The sequence below is a fragment of the Oryx dammah genome, unplaced genomic scaffold, assembly GCF_014754425.2.
Source record: "Oryx dammah isolate SB20612 unplaced genomic scaffold, SCBI_Odam_1.1 HiC_scaffold_15, whole genome shotgun sequence".
In the NCBI taxonomy this organism is placed as follows: domain Eukaryota; kingdom Metazoa; phylum Chordata; class Mammalia; order Artiodactyla; family Bovidae; genus Oryx; species Oryx dammah.
In genome coordinates, this window is record NW_024070199.1 from 27,960,158 (window position 1) to 27,980,192 (window position 20,035).

Here is a 20,035-nt window from a genome sequence, read left to right on the forward strand (position 1 = left end):
GGGAGTGGAGTCTAGGATTCTCCAGCCTTTCTCTCTGTCCTAGTGTTCTCCCACCAGCCAAGGGGGCTGGTTTGTTTCTGTGCACCAGTTTTGGGACTGAAACACCCAGTCTGTCTCAATCTGCTCACTCCCCACAGACAGAGTCCATTCGTGTGGTCTTTATTTCCCTCCTAGACCCTTCCTGGGCACAGGTCCCAACTCAATGCTGTTTTTCCCCCATCCTACTCAGTTACACGGAAATCTTTCTTGCAGCCTTGGTTGTATAAGGGATCTTCTTCCAGTTTCCAGCTGGTTTTTCATGAGAATTGTCTCACGAGTAGATGTATTTTTGATGTGTTTATGGGATGAGGTGAAATCCAAGTTCTTACTCTGCCATTGTGATCCCCCTCCAAAATATTCTTTATTTTGAAGGAACTTTATCTAACAGTAATGTGACCGTACTTTTACCCTTCTTATGCTTACTGTTTGCGGGTACCTCTTTTCCTTCCCTTTTACTTTTTTCTTTAGAAAATTATTTATTTTTTACAGTAGGTCCTTGTTGGTTATCTATTTATTTATTTAGGTGTTAATTCCTTTGTATTTTAAAATTTTTAACTGGAGGATAATTGCTTTACAATATTGTGTTAGTTTCTGCTGTATAACAATGTGGATCAGCTGTAAGTATACATATACCCTCTCCCTCTTGAGCCTCCATCCCAACTCTCTTTTACTTTTAATATATCTATTAAGATTATTTACATTTATAAGGCATTTCTCATAGACTAGTTGGGTATTGCTTTTTATCTGTTGGGACAATACGTACTTTTAGTTGGAGTTGTTAGATCACCAATATTTTATTATCATGGTTGGATTTAGGTCAATCATTTTTCCACTTGTTTCCCATTTGTCCCCTCTGTCTTCTGTTCCTGCATTTCTTTTCCTTTGCTACCTTCTTTTGTTAAATATTTTAAAATTTTCCTTTAATTATATATTGGCATTTTAATCCGTACAACTTTGTTTTTTAATATTTTCCTTTTATAAATTTAGGTAGTGAGGGTTTGAGTCTAACATTCTCTCAGTTGTCTGAAATGTTATTTCATCTCAATTGTTAGAGTATAAGAATTTGTAGGTAGAAAATTTTTCTCCGGAGCCGCTGCGTCTCAGCTGAAGCAGCCGGGTTTTTCCTCAGCCCGGGTTTCAGAACCTGCAGCCTCCATCGAAGCGCCATGGCTCCGTCTAGGAAGGGCGGCAGTCGGGTGGCTAAGACCAATGCGCTGCGGAACCGAAAGCTCGCCTCCTTTCTTAAGGACTTCGACCGTGAAGTGCAAATGCGATCCAAGCAAATTCAGTCAGACAGGCAGAACCTCCTCAAAGAGTTGGATAACCCGTACAACATTGAGATCCTGCGACTCCCCAAGGCGCTGCGCGAAATGAACTGGCTCGAATACTTCGCCCTTGGAGGAAACAAGCAGGCCCTGGAAGAAGCAGCAACAGCTGACTTGGATATCACAGAAATAAACAAATTAACAGCAGAAGCTACTCGGACACCCCTGAAACTTGCCAAAACACGGAAGGTAATGCAAGTGGATGAGATGATAATGGAAGAAGAAGAGGAAGAAAATATCAATAAGAATCCTCAAACTGCAAGAGCTAAAAGGTGTCCTCCATCCAAGAAGAGAACCCAGTCCATACAAGGGAAAGGCAAAAATAAAAGGTCAAGCCATTATGCCACCGTTACCCCAGCTGTGGGCCGACTGGAGTTGTCTCTGGTGAAACCAACTCCGGGCCTGACACCCAGGTTTGACTCAAGGATCTTCAAGACTCCGGGCCTGCGTACCCCAGCAGCCAGAGAGCGGATTTACAATGTCTCTGTGAATGGCAGCCCTCTTGCCGACAGCAAAGAGATATTCCTCACTGTGCCAGTGGGAGGTGGAGAGAGCATGCGGTTATTGGCCAGTGACTTGCAGAGGATTGATATTGCACAGCTGGATCCGGAGGCCCTGGGAAACATTAAGAAGCTCTCCAGCCGTCTTGCTCAAATCTGTGGCACCATACGAACTCAAAAATGAAGCTGCTATTCCAAGTCGGGACAGGATGGGCCTTCAGTGGGCACTTGTGGGACCCTGAAGAAACTTCTTCCTTTTGGCTTACTGTTTGTTTGAGTGTGAAGTCCCAGAGCACAGCGTGGTATTCCTCTTGGAGAACTCAGGAAGCTTTGCTTTGGGCACCTCCCAAGCCAGGTGACAAAGACACTGCCTCTGCGTCCATACAGTCCAAACTTCCTCCCTTCTCTGAACCGAATGCTCCTTCCTGCTCCTGGAGCGGCCGCCTCTGCCTCCTGCAGCTCCGTGTCCTCTTTGCCCTGCCCCGACTCAGAGGAACCTTGTGTTCCAGGAGGACTGCCAATCTCTCTCACCAGAGAGCCCTATGCAGCTGGGCTCCCAGCCTCCCAGCCTAGAGGGAGGGAGCTCCATGAGGCGGCTCCGAAGCTGGAAGGGACTGTGCAGATGGGGCCAGGACCAGCCACACTTGTGATCCCAGCAGGACACATCTTCTCCCCCGTGCCCATCCCCCGCCTCCTGCGGTGGCTGCTGCCGGGGCTCTGCGGTCTTATGCCTGCCGTGCTCAGTAGTTCTGTGTCAGGCTGATTTGTGGACCAGTACTGTGTATTACCCCTGTTTACCAAAGACCAAAACTTGGTTTGAGGGCAGTTTCCATGTCTCGCTCCTCTACCTCTCCAGTTAGTTGTTAGTGGGAATCTGGATAAGGGAACTGTAGGGTTTAGATTGGTGTGGGGTTTTTTACATGACTGGCTGCAGTTGAACTCAAAGCTCTCTAGTCTCTGCCAGTTCCGTAGACTTTGCCGAGAGTGCTTCTCTTTTCTTAGGTTAATGGGAGAGTGAGTGTAGCTGGTCTGGGGGCCTCATTCTGTGCGTTTCGCCTCTGCCCTGGTGTGGGCTGTCTGGTGGGCACGGAGACCCCTGTGCCCCATCCAGCCCTTCTGCCCCGAAGAATCATGGGATGTGGTCCGAGAGTCCCTGCCCCCAGCTTGGGGGCACAGTGTTGTGTGTGTGGTTCTTTGTTGTACTTTTTACTATTTTCTACACGACCATCCTGGTAATCCAGTCCTGTCCAAGATATGTTCTTTTCAAGTTGTTTTATTCTCCCTTTCCTGAGACTTTTGTACATATTGTTTTCCTGAGTCGTGGTATCTGTAAGCTGATTTATTCTGATCGGAGCTACCAAAAGGTATCGGTTTTCAATAAAGTGTGGATTTGGATTTGTTTTTTTAAAAAAAAAAAAAAGAAAATTTTTCTCTTTCAACATTTCATTAACTCCTGGCTTTCATTGTTTTTAATAAAAGTTGTTCGTTATTTTCATTGTTCCTCTTTTTAAGATAATGATTGATCATTTATTTGGGCTACACTTAAACTTTATCATTGTGTTTGGGTTTATAGCAGGTGGACTATAATGTACCGTGGTGAGACTTTTGTTGTTATTGCTGTTTGCTTTATTATTATTATTAATCCTGTTTGAGACTGAGGTTCTTGATACTCTACATTGATGACTTTTGATAATTTTAGAAAATTTGGGGTCACAGCCACTTCAAAAACTTTTTTGTTTTCTCTCTTCTTTCCCAATTGGAATCATTTATGAATATGCTAAACTGTTGGATATTGACCCATATATCTGTCATGCTCAGTGTGTCTTCTAACATAATAATAATAATATGTGTGTTATTACCTTTAGTGGCAGTGGTAGCAGTAACATCTCTATGTTTCATTTTGGATAGTCTGTTGATCTACATTTCCGTTGATTTAGTATTTCATTTTCTCGATCTGAAATCCTCTCAAGCTAACCAAATGACTGCTTAATTCAATTTGAATGTCCATTCTGTTCTTACATTCTATTTTTCTGTCAAAATTTCTCATTTCCCCCATATTTTCTCTCATTTAATTTATCCGTAATATATACGTAAAATCCTCATCTGATAGTTCCACCATCTGGATCATCTATGACTCTGCTTCAACTGGCGATTTTTTCACCAGCTTAGCATTCGTCACTCAGCCATGTCTGACTCTTTGCAACACCATAGACTGTAGTGTGCCAGGTTCCTCTGTCCATGGAATTCTCTAGGCAAGAATACTGGAGCGGGTAAGCATTCCCTTCTCCAAAGGATCTTCCCAACCCAGGGATTCAACCTGTGTCTCCTGCTTTGCAGCCTATTCTTCACTGTCTGAGCCACCAGGGAAGCCCAAATATAATGTAAGTGCCATGTAAATAGTTGAAGATGAGTGGAAAACTCAAGTTTTGTTTTTTGGAATTTTATGAAAATTTTTTTCAAATATTTTCCATCCTTCAGTTGAATCCATGGATATGCAGATATAAAGAGCCGGCTGTATTTTCTTCAGACTGTATTTCTCTAGCTTAATGATTACATTTTCCTGCTTCTTCACTTTCCCATAAATTTGTATTATACTACCAGCATACTAAACAGTGATATCTACCTCCCAGAGGGAGTAAACTCTCCTATATCCAATCAATATTTGAGCAACGTCAGGACTATGTGGAAGAGTTGGTTTCAGTTCACCACTGACTTCACATGCCTTGGGGCGGTGGGAGTTAGATCTGTGTATGGCATAATCTCCTTCATCTAACATCTGGCAGAAATGTACAGATTCCAAACCATCACATCTGCCCAAGAGGTTGTTAAAAGAACTATGCTGGTTTCTCCTATTCAGTCATTCTTTCTATGCCAAGCCTATTTCTCTAGGCACTTTGAATAGCCTTGGCAGTTGTTTCCAGGGATGAAAGTTCCTGATGGTCTTTTACCTCAAAAGCACTCATTTCTTTCTGGAATTGAGTTTCTTTTTAATTTGAACCCACAGATTTCCAATATCATTTTAAAGTATTTGTCTGTATTATTTTATCCATTTTTTCTATTATCACAGAGGGAGACGTTGTTTCTAACAACTCTCCACATCCCAACCAGAGCCAAAAGTGTCATATTCATTTTTGAAATGTCTTTTACAGGGATATCTTGAATGTCCCTCATTGTTATTTTTTTGTTTGCTAGCTGTCGCACATCTAAGCTTTTTTATATTTTTTTTTCTTTTCTCAAATTGTATTTAATAGGACCAAACTCTAAATCATATAATTTAGACTGATCTTAGTTTGGTTTAAGCTCTATTTTTTTTTTAATACCACAAGGATTTCACCCCCACCCCAAACCATTTGAGAGTAAGTTGATGACATGATGCCTCATTATCCTTGAATTCTTTAGTATGTGTTTTCTGAAAACAAGGACATTTTCCTTTGTAGCCACTCCACAAACATCACATAGCGTTGGTACATTATTCCATCATGAAATCATAGATCTCAATCTAGGTGTTACTGATTTCCCAATAATATCATAGCAAATGAATTCAATCCAGGATAATAATATTGTATATAGTTGCCATGTCTCTGTAGTGTTCTCTAATCTGGAATAGTTCCATAGTCATTGCTTTCTTTTCATGACCTTAGAAACTATATGCTAGTATTTTGTGCACTGTTCCTCAAACTAGGACTATCCAGTATTTATCATGATTAGACTTCGGTTAGAGATCTTTGGCAGGATTATCATAGAAGAGATGCTGTGTGTTCTCTTCATGTATCCTATCACGTAGTACATGATTTTGTTCCACCTCATTGCTAGTGATGCTAACTGATGGTAATTAAAACTATTTCTTTTCTATAAGGTCACTCATTTTTTGGTAATTAACAGCTATTGGTAGGGAAATTCTTTGAGATTCTGTGAACAATCCATTATTTTTCCACTTTCACTACCTAGCTTTAGCATCCATTAATATTTCTCACCTAAATTAATTCTTACCATGATTGTTGCCAGCTGGTGATTTTTTCATTCAAACATTTCTTTTGTGTCTATTAGCTGACATTCTACTAAGGGAAGTCTTTCTCTTCTCCCCATTTATGTCTTTGATTATATAACTATAAACTCACAATTCTTATTCCATTTAATGGATTCTGTTTTGATACTATGATACATACCTTGATATTCAGATATGGCCACGAAGCATCCTTCAAGTTTGATTCTGAGTTCTGTCAACGTTCTCCAGCATTCTTAGAACATTTCCTTAATCTGCCACAGTGAAATAGTCCAAGGTCCAAGAAGCCTGTTGTACTTTCCGTCCAAGAAGTCCTACTTCTATTTAGTGGGGAAAGATATTTGGAAGCCAAAAATCAGGGTATTGGGTGTCACTGCTCCTAGGTCCTTGCCATAGTCAGAGAACAAACGTATATACCCACATACACAAACACACACTTCCATCTGCAATTCATTCTAGTATTACCTCTTTCTGTATTTATAAGTCCTTCAACATTAAGAATCTATAATAATGTGGAGACATCATCTTCAATACATTTCTTATTTTGTCAGTCTCCACTGCACAAAACCAGACTCCCACTGCTGCCACCTTACCCTGCTCGGGCTGCCACACTCCGCTTCTGAGCACTGCCATTGCTAGCCCCCGTGCAGATACTCTCTTCACAACTCTCAGTCTCTGAATCCTTTTCTGGGGCTTTCCTCATAGCTCAGTCAGTAAAGAATCTGCCTGCAATGCAGGGGACCCAGGTTTGATTCCTGGGTTGAGAAGATCCCCTGGAAAAAGAAATGGACACCCACTCCAGTGTTCTTGCCTGGAGAACTCCATGGACAGAGAAACCTTGCAGGCTACAGTCCATGAGGTCGCAAGAGTCTGACACAGCTTAGTGACTAGACCACCATCACCACCACTCATCCACTTGAACTCTAATACTCTTCACTAGGCTGCCACTGATCTCTACATAAGTCGCCCTTCTCACGTGGTGTGGACTCTAACAACCAACACTAGACCCAATCTACTCAGTCACCAACTACCTTTGCTCACATACTTGCACTACTGCTCTGCTCTGCGTGGATGCCATCCTCACTGAAGTCAGACTCTGGCAATCTATACCAAGATGCATGGATGTTATCCTCACCCAGTTTGGGCTTCCAGTACCTTATGCTGGGCCTGATCTCCTTCATGGAGACTTACCTTAATAAGCCCAAGTAGCTTTTAGACCAAATTCTCAGAAAAGAAGCAATTCAATCCTTTTTGATTTATGATTTTTCAGAATTTCTATCATTTCTTTCACCTTAGTTCACTTTTCTATCATTTCCCTCATTTCTTTCAGTTAGTTTACTTTGAAATGTCGCATTGAGTTTCTGTTTTGGAGCTGTGTTTTTCTGGTATTGTTTTCTATATGCATGGGATTTGTTTCATTTTTCTTCCAATATATACATGGGGTTCATTTGCAGTCTTTTTATGTCAAGTATATTTTTGTATTTTTTCCATAGGGAGAATTTTAAGTTGGAGATTGCAAAGGACCAGGTGACATTTCGTAGGTTCATCTTTTTTTCTCAGCTGAAGTATAGTTGATTTACAATGTTTTGGGTGTACAGAAAAATAATTCAGTCATATATCTATATATATTACATATATAATATATAAATTCTTTTTCAGATTCTTTTCCATTATAAGTTATTATAAGATATTGAATATGTTCCCCTGCAACATACAGTAGCTTCTTGTTGTTTATTTATTTTATATATAGCAGGATATATCTATTAATCCCAAATTAATCCCTCCCCATCCTTTCCCCACTGGTAACCATAAGTTTGTTTTCTATACCTGTGAGTCTATTTCTGTTTTGTAAATAAATTCATTTGTACCATTTTTTTAGTTTTACATATGTTATGTCATATATTTGTCTTTCTCTGACTTAATTTCACATAGTATGAAAATCTCTAGATCCATCCATGAGAGTGCAAATGGCAATATTTCATTTTATATGACAGAGTAATACTCCAGTGTGTATATGTGTGTGTGTGTGTATCAATTTATCCACTCATCTGTTGGTGAACATTAAGGTTGCTTCCATGTCTTGGCCACTATAGTGTTGCTATGAACTAGCTTCATCTCTTGAATGCACTGAAAGCAAAGTAAACTTTTTTTTTGTCTTTATAAAGCAATCTCTATAATAATATCCAAGATTTGCTATCTCTTGTTTCCTCCCCTACCAATATTTGAACTTTTATCTATTTCTTAATCTTTTCCCCCTGCTCAATTTCATTTCTACTGACAGTTCCGTTCTTCCTCAGAAGGAATTTTTTCAGAAAGAATGTGAGTGGCAGAATTCTATATTTCTCAGATCTTTGAAGGCTTACACTACTCTAGTAGACTCTGATTTTTTAGATGGGAATTTTGTTTTTATTATCCTACTTGTTGTGGAGATTTATAAACCACACTGCTAGCCTCCAAGATGTCCCAAATGGAAGCCATAATCCTGCCTAGACAGTCCTAAGCAAAGTTTTGCAATCAACCCAGGAACTCCACAGTAAACACCTCAGCCTCCTGACTCACAGCTTCTTCCCAGCTCCAGCTAGCTCATAGCATCCTTCCTGGTGGCCATTAGTTTGCCTAAGAGCCAGTGGGCAGGTTTCCCTGCCCCAGTGAATCCCTGACAGAACAAATAAATACCCACGTGGTTGAAAGAGTGAGTACAAATCATTTTTTGTTTTTCCAGTTTTTCTTTGTCCCCATTAGCAATACCTTACCAGCATAAATCAAGAAATCCACACACATTTGTGTATCAAATACTCATGAGGCACATTTTGAAATTCAGCAGTTGTTTTAGAGCCCAGTCCATGAAAACATGAGGTCAGATTGGAAGCCTCCATCATATAATGTCTCTGAACAGTGTCTATTGAGATTTTAGACCCAAGTTCCTGGATTCCAATACAATTATGGCTTGTATAAAGTTTGCAAACAAAAGTTGTGACATATGACTTTCTCACCATTTTCAATAATGAACACCTCTCTTCTGGAAATCTATGATTTGACACACATTTATATGAAAGAAATCCTGTTTCTCCTAATATTACTAAACCCTTCAGCTTGAAAGTTCCATACAATTGGTTTGTCTTCTTTGATCCATTTTGCCAGCTGAGGTTCACCACCCACCAAGGCACCATTGGCTGGAACAGAACACTGGACCTGAATCTAGAGTAACCGCACTTGCTCAGGGACGGGCCTCCCTCCCTGTTCCCTCGACTTCCCATTTGTTTCTGTAAAATGTAAGGAGTGAAGCGGCACCACAACTGGACCCAGAAAATTAGGGGGTGATGGGGGCCGTAACATGGGGCAGTGTGGGAGTCAGATCTCATGGAAACCCAAGGCAGGAAGCAGACAGGACAGACTCAGGGAGGCTGGACCCGGAGTCTCCCGATGCGGATGCGATGAGGAAGCTCGAGGGGCGTCGCCACGGCGCTCCCTGGAATCCCCGCTTCTGCCTTGCTATCGCCCTGGCGCCAGTCTCCGTTTGTCACCCAGCGTGCGCCTGCTGCCCTCCCTGCGCCAGCTACTGTCTTCCCGCTGCACCTCGACTTTAATGTGAAGCTGCCTCTTGGACCATTCTAGAAACTAATCACACATCACAGTGAGTCCCCGGTGAATCATTTCATATTTGGAACCTGCTGCTACTATCTCCATTCTACATAAACCAATTAAACGACCCTGAATGGAAGGCTCTACCGCATTTTCTACTTTGCAAGATGTTAAAGTAGAATATTCGTGCTAATATGATACAATTTGAGGGAAATTCCAGCATAAATAGAAAATATTTAGTTTGTAATTTGTATAATAAAATAGTAAAATAATTAGTAAAATTTAGTAAAATAATTTGTATAATAAAATATTAAAAATATATTCTTCTATTTATGAAAATAGAATATGGAAGAACTAATAACCAATCATAAGCCCAATTATCAAGAGGAATATTACAAAGCATGATATATTTTGCATATATATATGTACATGTGTGTATAATTATACACCTAAAAAATAGTAGTGTCTATAGATTCTAGCACACAGAAAAGTTAATATGGTAAAAAAAAATTTTTTTTAACCAAAAGTGAGTAAGTAATAACTTGGGAATTATTTTCATTTCACAGCTAATTATCTTCTAATTAAAAACTATGGTGAAGATCTGAAACTTTTCTCTCTCTTTGACATCTTCTGTTGCAGGACTGTGCCAGTAGATGAAAGACAATCAGTTTTCTATCCATGAGCACACTGGATGTAAGAAAATACTTAAATATTTTTGAGGACTAGGTGGTCGAGTACTGCTCACATGCCAGGAGACAGGGTAGCCCACCACTCAGCCAAGTGCCCATCCTGGTATACTTGGCTTTGAACATGAAAATAAGATAACATGATTAGAAACAAACAAAAATCCTAAGATTCTCAAGTGCAGTATACTGACTATTCCTTTCACGGAAGTTGGTGTTTTCTAATTTCACAGTGACTTTCACGAGCCCCTGTTGAATACCAGCCCTTTCCAGCTGCCACCAAATACCTCTTCTGTTCTCTTCCCAAATATTCCCACAATCTCTTGTGATTTCTTGTCACTAATTTAATACCCTCTGCTTTCTCCTGACTTTCTCTCAGAAGCTCCATCAGAAAAATACTCTGCTCCCTTTACCAAAACTTTAGAACTCTGAATTTAGCATCAGACCTAAGAGCAAGTAAAGCTTGCCAGGAGATATCAGGTAGTTAATAGATGAGAATCCATCCAGAAGGCAGAGTTGGCTTTGGGGGGCCTATGGCTTTGCACTTTCCTGTTAATGGAAGCAATATCAGAAGAAAGAGCATCCATAGTAGATCTACTGGAATACAGTAGTGGGGTCTGGATTCTGAGAAAATGTGAGATGATATGGCCAGGGGGTAAGGAAAAGGAAAAAATAACTAGGAGAGATGGTTTTTTAAAATCGTAATTATTTTATTTGTTGTTTTATGAATACGACGTTGCTATCTTCGAAATGTCCATATTTTTTTCCGGATCGTTACAATTGTCTTCAGTGCAGCAAAATGTTTCTCTATATAAGTCATGAAATATCATGAATGATCCCTCTTCACAAGCCCTACAAGACAGCACTGAGTATCTGAAGTGATATATATCTAAAGAGAATGGAAAAGTAAATGTGATCACCTTGCTTGATCTCACCATCTTCCTAGCAATGACATCTCCCAGAACCTCAGAAATCTCCTAAACACAGGAAACTTGCCCCAAAGCTATATCTGCATTTCATCTATGTCTCTCTAAACAGGACCAGGCAAAAGACATCTGCCTCCCAGACAGCCTCCATCCCAGGTGTGTGTACGGAGAATCCCACTTTCCCACTCAGCAATGGTCCCGTCTCCCTCCACGTGTTGAGTTCAGGGATCACGGCCACCACTGATAGTATCTTTTGTATTTTTCTAACCCCACTTACCTGCAATACGATCATAATAGTAAAAGTTGTCTGTGACACAAGCTCTCTTCAGGCTAGCCGTTTTAAATTTCCAGCAAGTTTTCATCCCTTGGAAGCAACTGTATCCATCATGGAATTCACATCGATGGCAAAACTGAATATCTAAAGGAAGACAGGAAGACTCTGATGCCGAATTCTAGGGACAGGGATTCTGTTCAGAAGCCCACCCCCACCTGGAAACCTTTACACTTGAGTGGTGTAACACACACAGGAGGGATACAGACACCCTCCCAGCTCCCCAGGGGGTCGTCACTCCCCTCAGGAAGTTAAAAACCTCCCCCTCTCACCCAAGGATGGGGGCTAAAAGAAGACACTAGAACAGTCAGTGGGGAAAGAGGACTGTAGCCAGGGAGGGTAGAGAGATACTATGAAAAGAACCCAAACACGTCCCCTCCCTTCACGGCGTTATTTATCCGAGAGCCGGAAATGAACTGCACCGTACTTTTTCTCATACTCAGGACTCTGTCTCCTGCGAAGAGAAGAAGGAAAATTCTCCTTGCACCACGTCACACCAGTCAAGTCACCAAGTCCCTCTCCTCCTCCCCATACATTCTCTGCCCACCCATTTGCCCACCAAGTACCGCCCTCACGAGGCTTACTCTCATTCATGAAGAGCACCGTGAACGCACTCATCAGAAGCAACCGGAACATCCGGGGGCCCATTCCTGCAGAGGTCCCAGTAGGAGGCCCCAGCCTCTTTTATCCCCACCACCTGCCCTCAGGCATCCCACTAGAATCGCAAAGTCATAAATTTCAGGTCAGTCTGCTTGAATCCTCTCTCTCCAGTGTTCCCAGGAGACAGTACATCCTGTCTATTTCCACCTACTTAGAACTCAGGCCAAGCAGATGTCCTGTTTCATTTTATTAGATCTATCATAAAATACTAATTAATGCTGGTATCGAATCTCTCTCCCTAGTACCTCTTCACATGATTGTATTTCTGCCTGTTGGTCTACACAACAGGTGTATATCCACATCCATGTGATGGCCACTCAGCTACAACAAAGCTGGGGCCACTGAGCATCTGGGAGTGAGTTTCTCAGGTCCCTTAAGGTACCACAACCCTCCCGGACACTCACCTCAGCCGATTCCCCAGATACAGTCTGACTGCCCGGTGGAGCATCCCTCTCTGAGATGGATGGGACAGCCCAGGGAAAACAGGCGATGAGGTGAAAGTGATCCTCACTTCCCTCCAGCTTTATTCATTAAAATTTTGAGTGGGGACAAAGACCAAGAATGATCACAATGGAGAGACAAACGCTCGGAGTGATGGGGAGAAAGAGGAAGAAATGCTTCGATTACTCGCTCGAAAGGGGTGTGGCGGGATTAGAAAGTTAGAGCTAAGGATACACGTGTACATGCGCATACCCCAAACTCCCTGACCACACTTCCCAGGCCGCTTTCCTGTTTGGCATCTTCTCCAGAGTACTTAACCCACTTTGTCCCTTCTAGCCTCTCCTTCCTTATGGCTATTTTGTCTCTCTCCCCTCACAAGAGCAGAAGTTGCACAAACACAAGAGTTTCGTGTGTTGCGCTGCTTTCTTCTCAGCAGCTAGAATGATGCCTTGCACAGATGAGATAGGCAGAGACACCCGATGAGAAACTGGATGGGACGATGAGTGTGCTTCACCTGAGAGGCACAGGGAATGGGGCCTCTGCTGTGACAGCCTGATTTCAAGTTCCTGGCCTTCACCTTGCGGTTAGGAGTCACAACACAGAAGACAGGCGGTGGTGATGGCAGGTCGCCCTTCTGGGGGAGGGAGGGAGTGTGGGGGCTGATTACCTGAACAGGCTCATCCCCAGAGCCACACACACAGTCTACCCAAGTGAGATCCCTCATGTAATCTTCATCCGGAGAGGACCCCACGCACACCTGGGATGGGAGCCCAAGTGTGTGACCTGTCTGCTGTGACCTCAAACAGTTACTGAACGTCTCTGTGCCCTGTGACTGCATAGGTGAGACAGGACCTCTCAGAGCTATATCTGATACCTTTGTTCGGATTTAATAGACTCACTCCTGGGTAATGGCAAAGGGGAGGGGCCAAACACGAAGACGTCTCAAACAGTCTTTGGGCATGAGACCCACTTCATCTTTTGAATTCTCTGAACAACTTCGTAGGTTGGGAATAATTGACTCCAGCTCACCGCTGACCCAGGAGCACTGAGAGCTGCGGCATCTTTCTCTAGATGTCACAAGGCGCACACCTGTCTGATTTAGTGGGCTGTTATCCACCCACTCCACTGTGCTGTCTCCTTTTCTCTAGAATCCGGAGGACGGCTCCCAGGGCTCTAGCTCTAGAGTGACATGCACCCTGAATCATTACATGGCAGTGAGAGATGGGGAGAATGGCTAAGGAAAACACCGTCTTATAAAAATATAAAATCTCTCTCTTGCTCGCAGAGAAAACACTATTCATGGGCAAACTTCCACTGAAACTCGGGCTCCCAGAAGCCTGGCTGGGATTTAAGACTTACCGCCCATTGTCAAGGAAGTAATTCACATAGGGACCACCTTTGCATGTCTTGCATTTGGAACATGTGAGACCCATGCAGAAATTCATGGCTGGAACTCCTTGGGAGTTTACACCCTTCTTGCTGTACTTCACTTCCCCTCTTAGATGTGAGGCCCAGCATGGCAGGAGATTCTCTAACTTTGTGGGAGAACCGTTTCAAAAGGTTGCTGCTGCTGCTGCTAACTCGCTTCAGTCGTGTCCGACTCTGTGCAACCCCATAGACGGCAGCCCACCAGGCTCCCCTATCCCTGGGATTCTCCAGGCAAGAACACTGGAGTGGGTTGCCATTTCCTTCTCCAATGCATGAAAGTGAAAAGTGAAAGTGAAGTCACTCAGTTGTGAACGACTCTTAGCAACCCCATGGACTGCGGCCCACCAGGCTCCTCCGTCCATGGGATTTTCCAGGCAAGAGTGCTGGAGTGGGATGCCATTGCCTTTATTTTGTTATAAAGCTGTACAGCGGAAGTGTGGTAGCCCCACCACTGTGCAACCTGACTCTGTGGGATTCATTATTTCTATTTCCCCAGGCAAAAGTGAACTGAACGTGCTCCCCAATGCCAAGGCATAGGACATAGCAGAGCTAAGAGTTTCGGCAGATGTTGGCATTTGGGAACTTCAGGAGCCATACATTCCCACCAGCTGGAGTAGTATTGAGGCGTCAGTCAGCACAGAGTACCCTGAGAGGTCACCAGTCCAAAGACAGCCATGGTCTGCCACTGAGTTCTGGCTTGTCAAGGAGAAGCACCCAACGGTGGGGCTGGTGAGAGGAACGACATGCTAAAGGTTAGCTCTTAGTAGGTGGGTGCATGTCTTATGTGTTGGAGTGGGTGGGGAGATCAAGAACAGGTTCTTTCAGAACAGTCTTTGAAGTCAGGGACTCAGGTTCAGCACAGACTGGTTTCTCTCAGATGAGTGAGCTGCAAGGAAATTAACTAAGCTGTCATTCACTGAAACAGGGTGGTATCAGGAGTGCTGCTCCTCAGAATCCTCAAAGACTGCAGAAATACCCCAAAGATTTTTTATTTCTAAAAGGCACTCAGCTCAAGTGTCCTGGGAATCATCCCCTTGTATCTTTTCCCCCATCTCCAGACTTCCTTTCTCATCAGGATTTTTGGGGAGTCCCCAAGAGCCTTTCTAGATGCCAAACTCCTAGCTACAAGTAGCTTTTCTCCAGGAGGAGGCAGAAGGGAGTTGGTTCAGGATCATTAGAAAAGACTCTATTCCCAGACCTAGTGCAGAGTCAGGCACAGTTTCCCGAGTCCTGAATGCTGAGTTGACTCTCCTCTTCCCTATTTGCCTTCCCAAAGACCTGACCTGGAGTCCATTCATTTCCCCCTACCTTGGGAAAAATTAAAACCCCAACTCTTCAACACTGTCCACAATGAGTGACTGAAAGACAGCCACAAAGTTAGAGAATGATCACAAAGAGCCACAACTCTTCAGTGCTGTGACTACAGCATCTGTAACTGTACCCTGTGAAGTGCTCACTCTCTCAGGCCTCACTTTGTGATTCTATTGCAATCTTTGTCTCTTTGCCTATATTTTCCTGAACTTTCTTTCTTCATAGCACCCTTTATCTCTAATTAATAACGTGCTTCTTCCCACTGAAACTAGGATGCCACAAGAGTGAGGTTAATGCCGACATTTTTTCTCCTTTGTTTACCTGGCAGGCAAGGGGAAGGACCACAAATTGTTCCTGTCATTACACACAACAGGTATATCTTAGGTCATACAGGTCATTTAAGATTCAAACTGTTTACTTTTTAGACAGCCAAATTCTATAAATGTAAAGCAACTGTCTTGGAAGGTTTTGGTTACATAAGAAAGGTGGGATGGTCTGATAACCACTGTGCTGTAAGTCACAATTTTTTATGTACCCAGAAAAACAGCTCCCATATCTGCTTTTTGATTTGTAATGTGAGAATAACGAAACATCTTGCTGCCTCCTTCCCTCAAAGAGAATAGTGAACAACAGTCAGCCTTAAAGTATGGTTCAAAAACAGCAGTTTCAGAATTTCAGCCAAGTCTTTGTGCAACCGTTGGTTGGCAATCAGGCACCAGAGTCTATTGCTTATAAAAACGGGATCCAACATGTGGTTGCCAAGATGGAGGGAGTATGGGGGAGGGAAGGATTGGGAGTTTGGGATTAGCAGATGCAAACCAGTATATGCAGAATGGATAAACAACAAGGACCTACCATATAGCACAGGGGACTGCATTCAATGTTCTGTAAGAAACCATGATGGAAAAGAATATGAAAAGGAATATACATGTATAGCTGAATCACTTGGTTACACAATAGAAATTAACACAACATTGTAAATCAACTATCCTTCAATAAAATAAATGAAAAAAAACTGGATCTATACCCCATATGTCTCTATATCTGAGGCCACTGACCATGGTTTAGGAGAATAAATGAAGTAGGTCCTTTTATCATTCTGCCTAATAAGGTGAAACAATGTTCCTAGGGTTGGCATAAATTTTTGCAGATTACATTTAGGAGAGTATTTCTCTTACTGATTATGAGCTAAACCGACTGTGTTGTCTCTGAGAATCAATTTTTCAGAGAATGATAAGCTTCTGTATGCGCGTGGCTGTGTTCACATGTGTGAGCTTGTGTGTGTGTGTGTGTGTGTATGCAGGTGCGTGAATACCATTATTTTTCTGCTGAATGGCGAGCAAGATCAAGGAGGACATATATACCTTATGCTGATAAGTGATCTTAAGCAGGAGGGAACTTGGCCCAGCAACACCAACCAGGACTGTTTTATGGATCTCAAGATTCAAAACCCTTTTGAATGGGCATGCCAGTGATGATGACATTTGGATCACAGAGCATTCCACCTGTTCTCCTCTAGGCTACCAAGGATCTTTTCCTTAAATACAACCCCAATGCCTGTCTGAACAATGCACTTTGGGTGAAAGAATCTGACTTATTGTACATCAGAATATATACTAGGGGGCAGGAAGTGGGTCTGTTCCTGAGGGTAGGACTTAGGGCGTGTGAAGGTACCTTTTCAAAAGGATGGAGGGGATTTACACTACAGAGGATTTAAGAGGGCAGAGAGACAACCATAGCCAGGAGCTGGATTTTGTCCACCTGTGATGAGTTTTCTTTGGTTTTGGGGTTTATGTCCCTCAAACCATGAGAATAGGTATATTTTGTGTATAGTTTAAAATTTTTGCTTCTCTTGTTAAACCACACATTTTCAAGCATCGTAACAGTCTACAATTGCAAACATTTCTACAACCTTTTATTGCGGTATTACTAGGAGTAAACAAGTGGGCAGGAGAAGCGTGGCTTCCCCTCTTTTGTCCTTCTGCAGAACCCCAAACCATGACAAGCGGCGTCTCAGCAATTGGGCATTGTGCTTCAGACTATCTGGCTTCAAATTCCAGACGTGCCTCCCACTAATGACGTAATCATCACAATTTAACTTCTCTGTGCTTTCCTTTCCTTATTAATTAAAAAAAAAGGCCAATTTTAGTGTATATATCTACTATTAATTAAGTTAATCTTTAAAAGTAATTTACTAACCTCATAGGTATTTTGTGACAATGAAATGTGATGACATATGTAAATGGTTTAGAAGAGTGTTTACTACAAGAAAATGTCCATTAGATGCTTATGACTATGATTAGTATACTGGGATGAAAACCAAAGAATTCTAAAACGTGCCTAAGATCAAATTCAACAAAGGTTCTTATGGAGCTAAAACTAACATGGATCATCAACTACATGTAACTAGTACAGAAGTGAACATGATCATACAAATCCCCTTTACTCCCAAATAAACTTGCAAGAGAAGTCCTTTAAAGGGGGCTTTATAAGAACAGACACACAGCCTGGAGAAAGTGGTTTGAATTGCTCTTGAATCAACCACTGAAGTGTGGAAGGCAGTCAGCCCTTAGGCAGAGAAGCAGCCAAGAGTGAGAGACAGCCTTCAGAGATCCGAATTAGATACTATAAGGCCTTCAAAGCAGTGACGACAACCTGTTAATAACCCCGGACCAAGTATTTGGCCTTATAGATAGTAGCAGAAATTAGCATGTTCAATTTCTGACCACATATCAGAGAGAGAGAAAAACTCCCTGCCAAGGTATTGGGGTTAGAGAAATGGTTTGAGAGGCAGAGGGGAGGGAGCAACATAACACAGGATTAGAAAAAGCAATGATTTTCACAGTAAAATACTATGTAAATTTAGATTTCTGAAGAAGAGCTCTCTCACTGTTAATTACAGAGGAAGAAGAGAGAGAAGACATTCCGTCAGCCTAAAAGAGAATATGTAAGGTTTAGAGCTGACATTCTAGGTTGAAGCTTAGCCTTCTTATTAGAGACTAAGGTAGATAGATACAGCCTGGCAACCAGGGTCATGCACACAGATCCCATGGCTTCCGAGACTGGGAAAAAGTATAAAAAATAACAGACTTTATTTTACTTTTTACTTTTGGCGTTTGCAGTAGCCAACTTTATTATCCAGGGATGAAATGGGATTTGTTTCACAACTAAAACAAAGGTGACATTATTCAAAGATAGACATTCAAACTCAGATTATGTAGAAGACAATAGCCTTGAAAGCCAGATAACTATTTGTGGGGAAAAAATGGAAAGGGATTAGCCAACTCTCTTTAGCTCCTTCTCAAGTCAATAATTAAAACTGAGGTACTCAGAGAAAACTTCATGGTTGAGAGTGAATGTGCCCAAAGACTATAATGCCTAGGTCTACTGTATCATAAAAAGACGTGTATGATTTAGAGGAAGGAAAAAAATCAGTGTACTCTACTTTTCCAGCTCCAGGAAAAAGCTGGGAGGGTTGGCAGAAAGAACAAGAAAGCAAACATCTCATTTATCCCTGGTGGGCTCTAGAAGTGGAATCTGACAGGTTGGCAGAGGAAAATCTTGCCCTATTTCCTATCTGGGACATTGGGAGGGAGTTCCCCTTACATAATTGTCCTCTACTGATCTGAGCAGAGGCTTCTCACAGTGACCATGGGGGAAAAGCATAGACAGCAAAAGGGGACCCCAAGGAGAGCTTTTCTAAACCACCCTTCTTCATGTATGAAGTGGACACTGAGTTGAAAGCCAGTGGGCCTGCCTTGGGGTTTGCTGTGGGACACAAAGATGTTCTAAAGACATAGACTTGTGGGGAGGGCGGGGGTGGGCATTGGCAATGGGTTGGGGGAGAAACGAGCCAATGGGCTCAATGAAGGTCTCAGTCAGTCAGCAAAGGCTAAGAGGCCATTTTCCCTTTCCATTCAGCAAAGGGAAAATGGCCTATGTTTCCTGGAAGTACTGCCTGAGGCATAAATTAAAAATGGACCATGAGTTCACCAAGTACAGAGTATGGGCACCAGAAAAATGCAGTGTGACTGTACATGGGGAATTAGCATGAGACAAATCTGTGGGTTCCTTGACAATTAAAGTCAAGTCCCAGGGACTGTTTTTTCTGAGTTTAGTGATTGGAGACACAAATCAATACTATTCATGTATTCTGCTACCAAATGTGTTTTGTTTGGCCTTCATGGCACAGTACTGCTTTTTAGATTATGCGACACTAAATACCAGAGGAAGTCACACAAATATCCAGATCCGTGGATACTTTAAAATCCACATTAAAAAAGATTTTGTGTATTTTGAATCAATGAAGTATTTGTCAGTGCTGAACCTGAAATACTGCATGGCTACCGTAAGCCCGAGTTCCACAGCTGCTGCCTTTTCGGTCAAGGGTTGTCCAGTTTCTTACAGCCTCTATTGCTCTCTATTTTCTCCAGATGTAACCAGTTTAACCCAATTCGTAACACCTGGTTGGCAGTTTTACAATCAACATGCAAATATTAGGATTCTACTGTTTGCAAGTATCAGTAATAGGAATCAAAGTAACTTAAATAAAAAGGGGAATTTCTTCTAAGGATACTCTGGTGTCTCATGGCATACAAGGAAAGACACAGGAACAAATTTTAATATAAACACACCAAATACCCCCATCTTTTCTGCCCCTTCCATGAATATACATTTTTCTTTTCTCTGGCCAGAGAGAGAAAAGAGGAGCTCTTTCCAGCCATTATTAAGAGCTTCAAATTTACATCTCCTCTGCCCTAGGATGGAGCCAGCCTACTTTGGAACCCAGTCCCTTTCTGAATTCTT

General features: G+C 42.3%; 1 protein-coding gene across 1 annotated transcript; it reads left to right on the plus strand.

Annotated features, from left to right (window-relative positions):
- The first annotated feature begins 1,126 nt into the window (after positions 1 to 1,126).
- On the plus strand, positions 1,127 to 3,268 carry LOC120874432 (borealin-like). Its single transcript, XM_040255823.1, has one exon. The coding sequence runs from the start codon at positions 1,206 to 1,208 to the stop codon at positions 2,046 to 2,048; it is 843 nt and encodes a 280-aa protein (XP_040111757.1). The 5' UTR covers positions 1,127 to 1,205; the 3' UTR covers positions 2,049 to 3,268.
- The last annotated feature ends 16,767 nt before the right edge of the window (positions 3,269 to 20,035 follow it).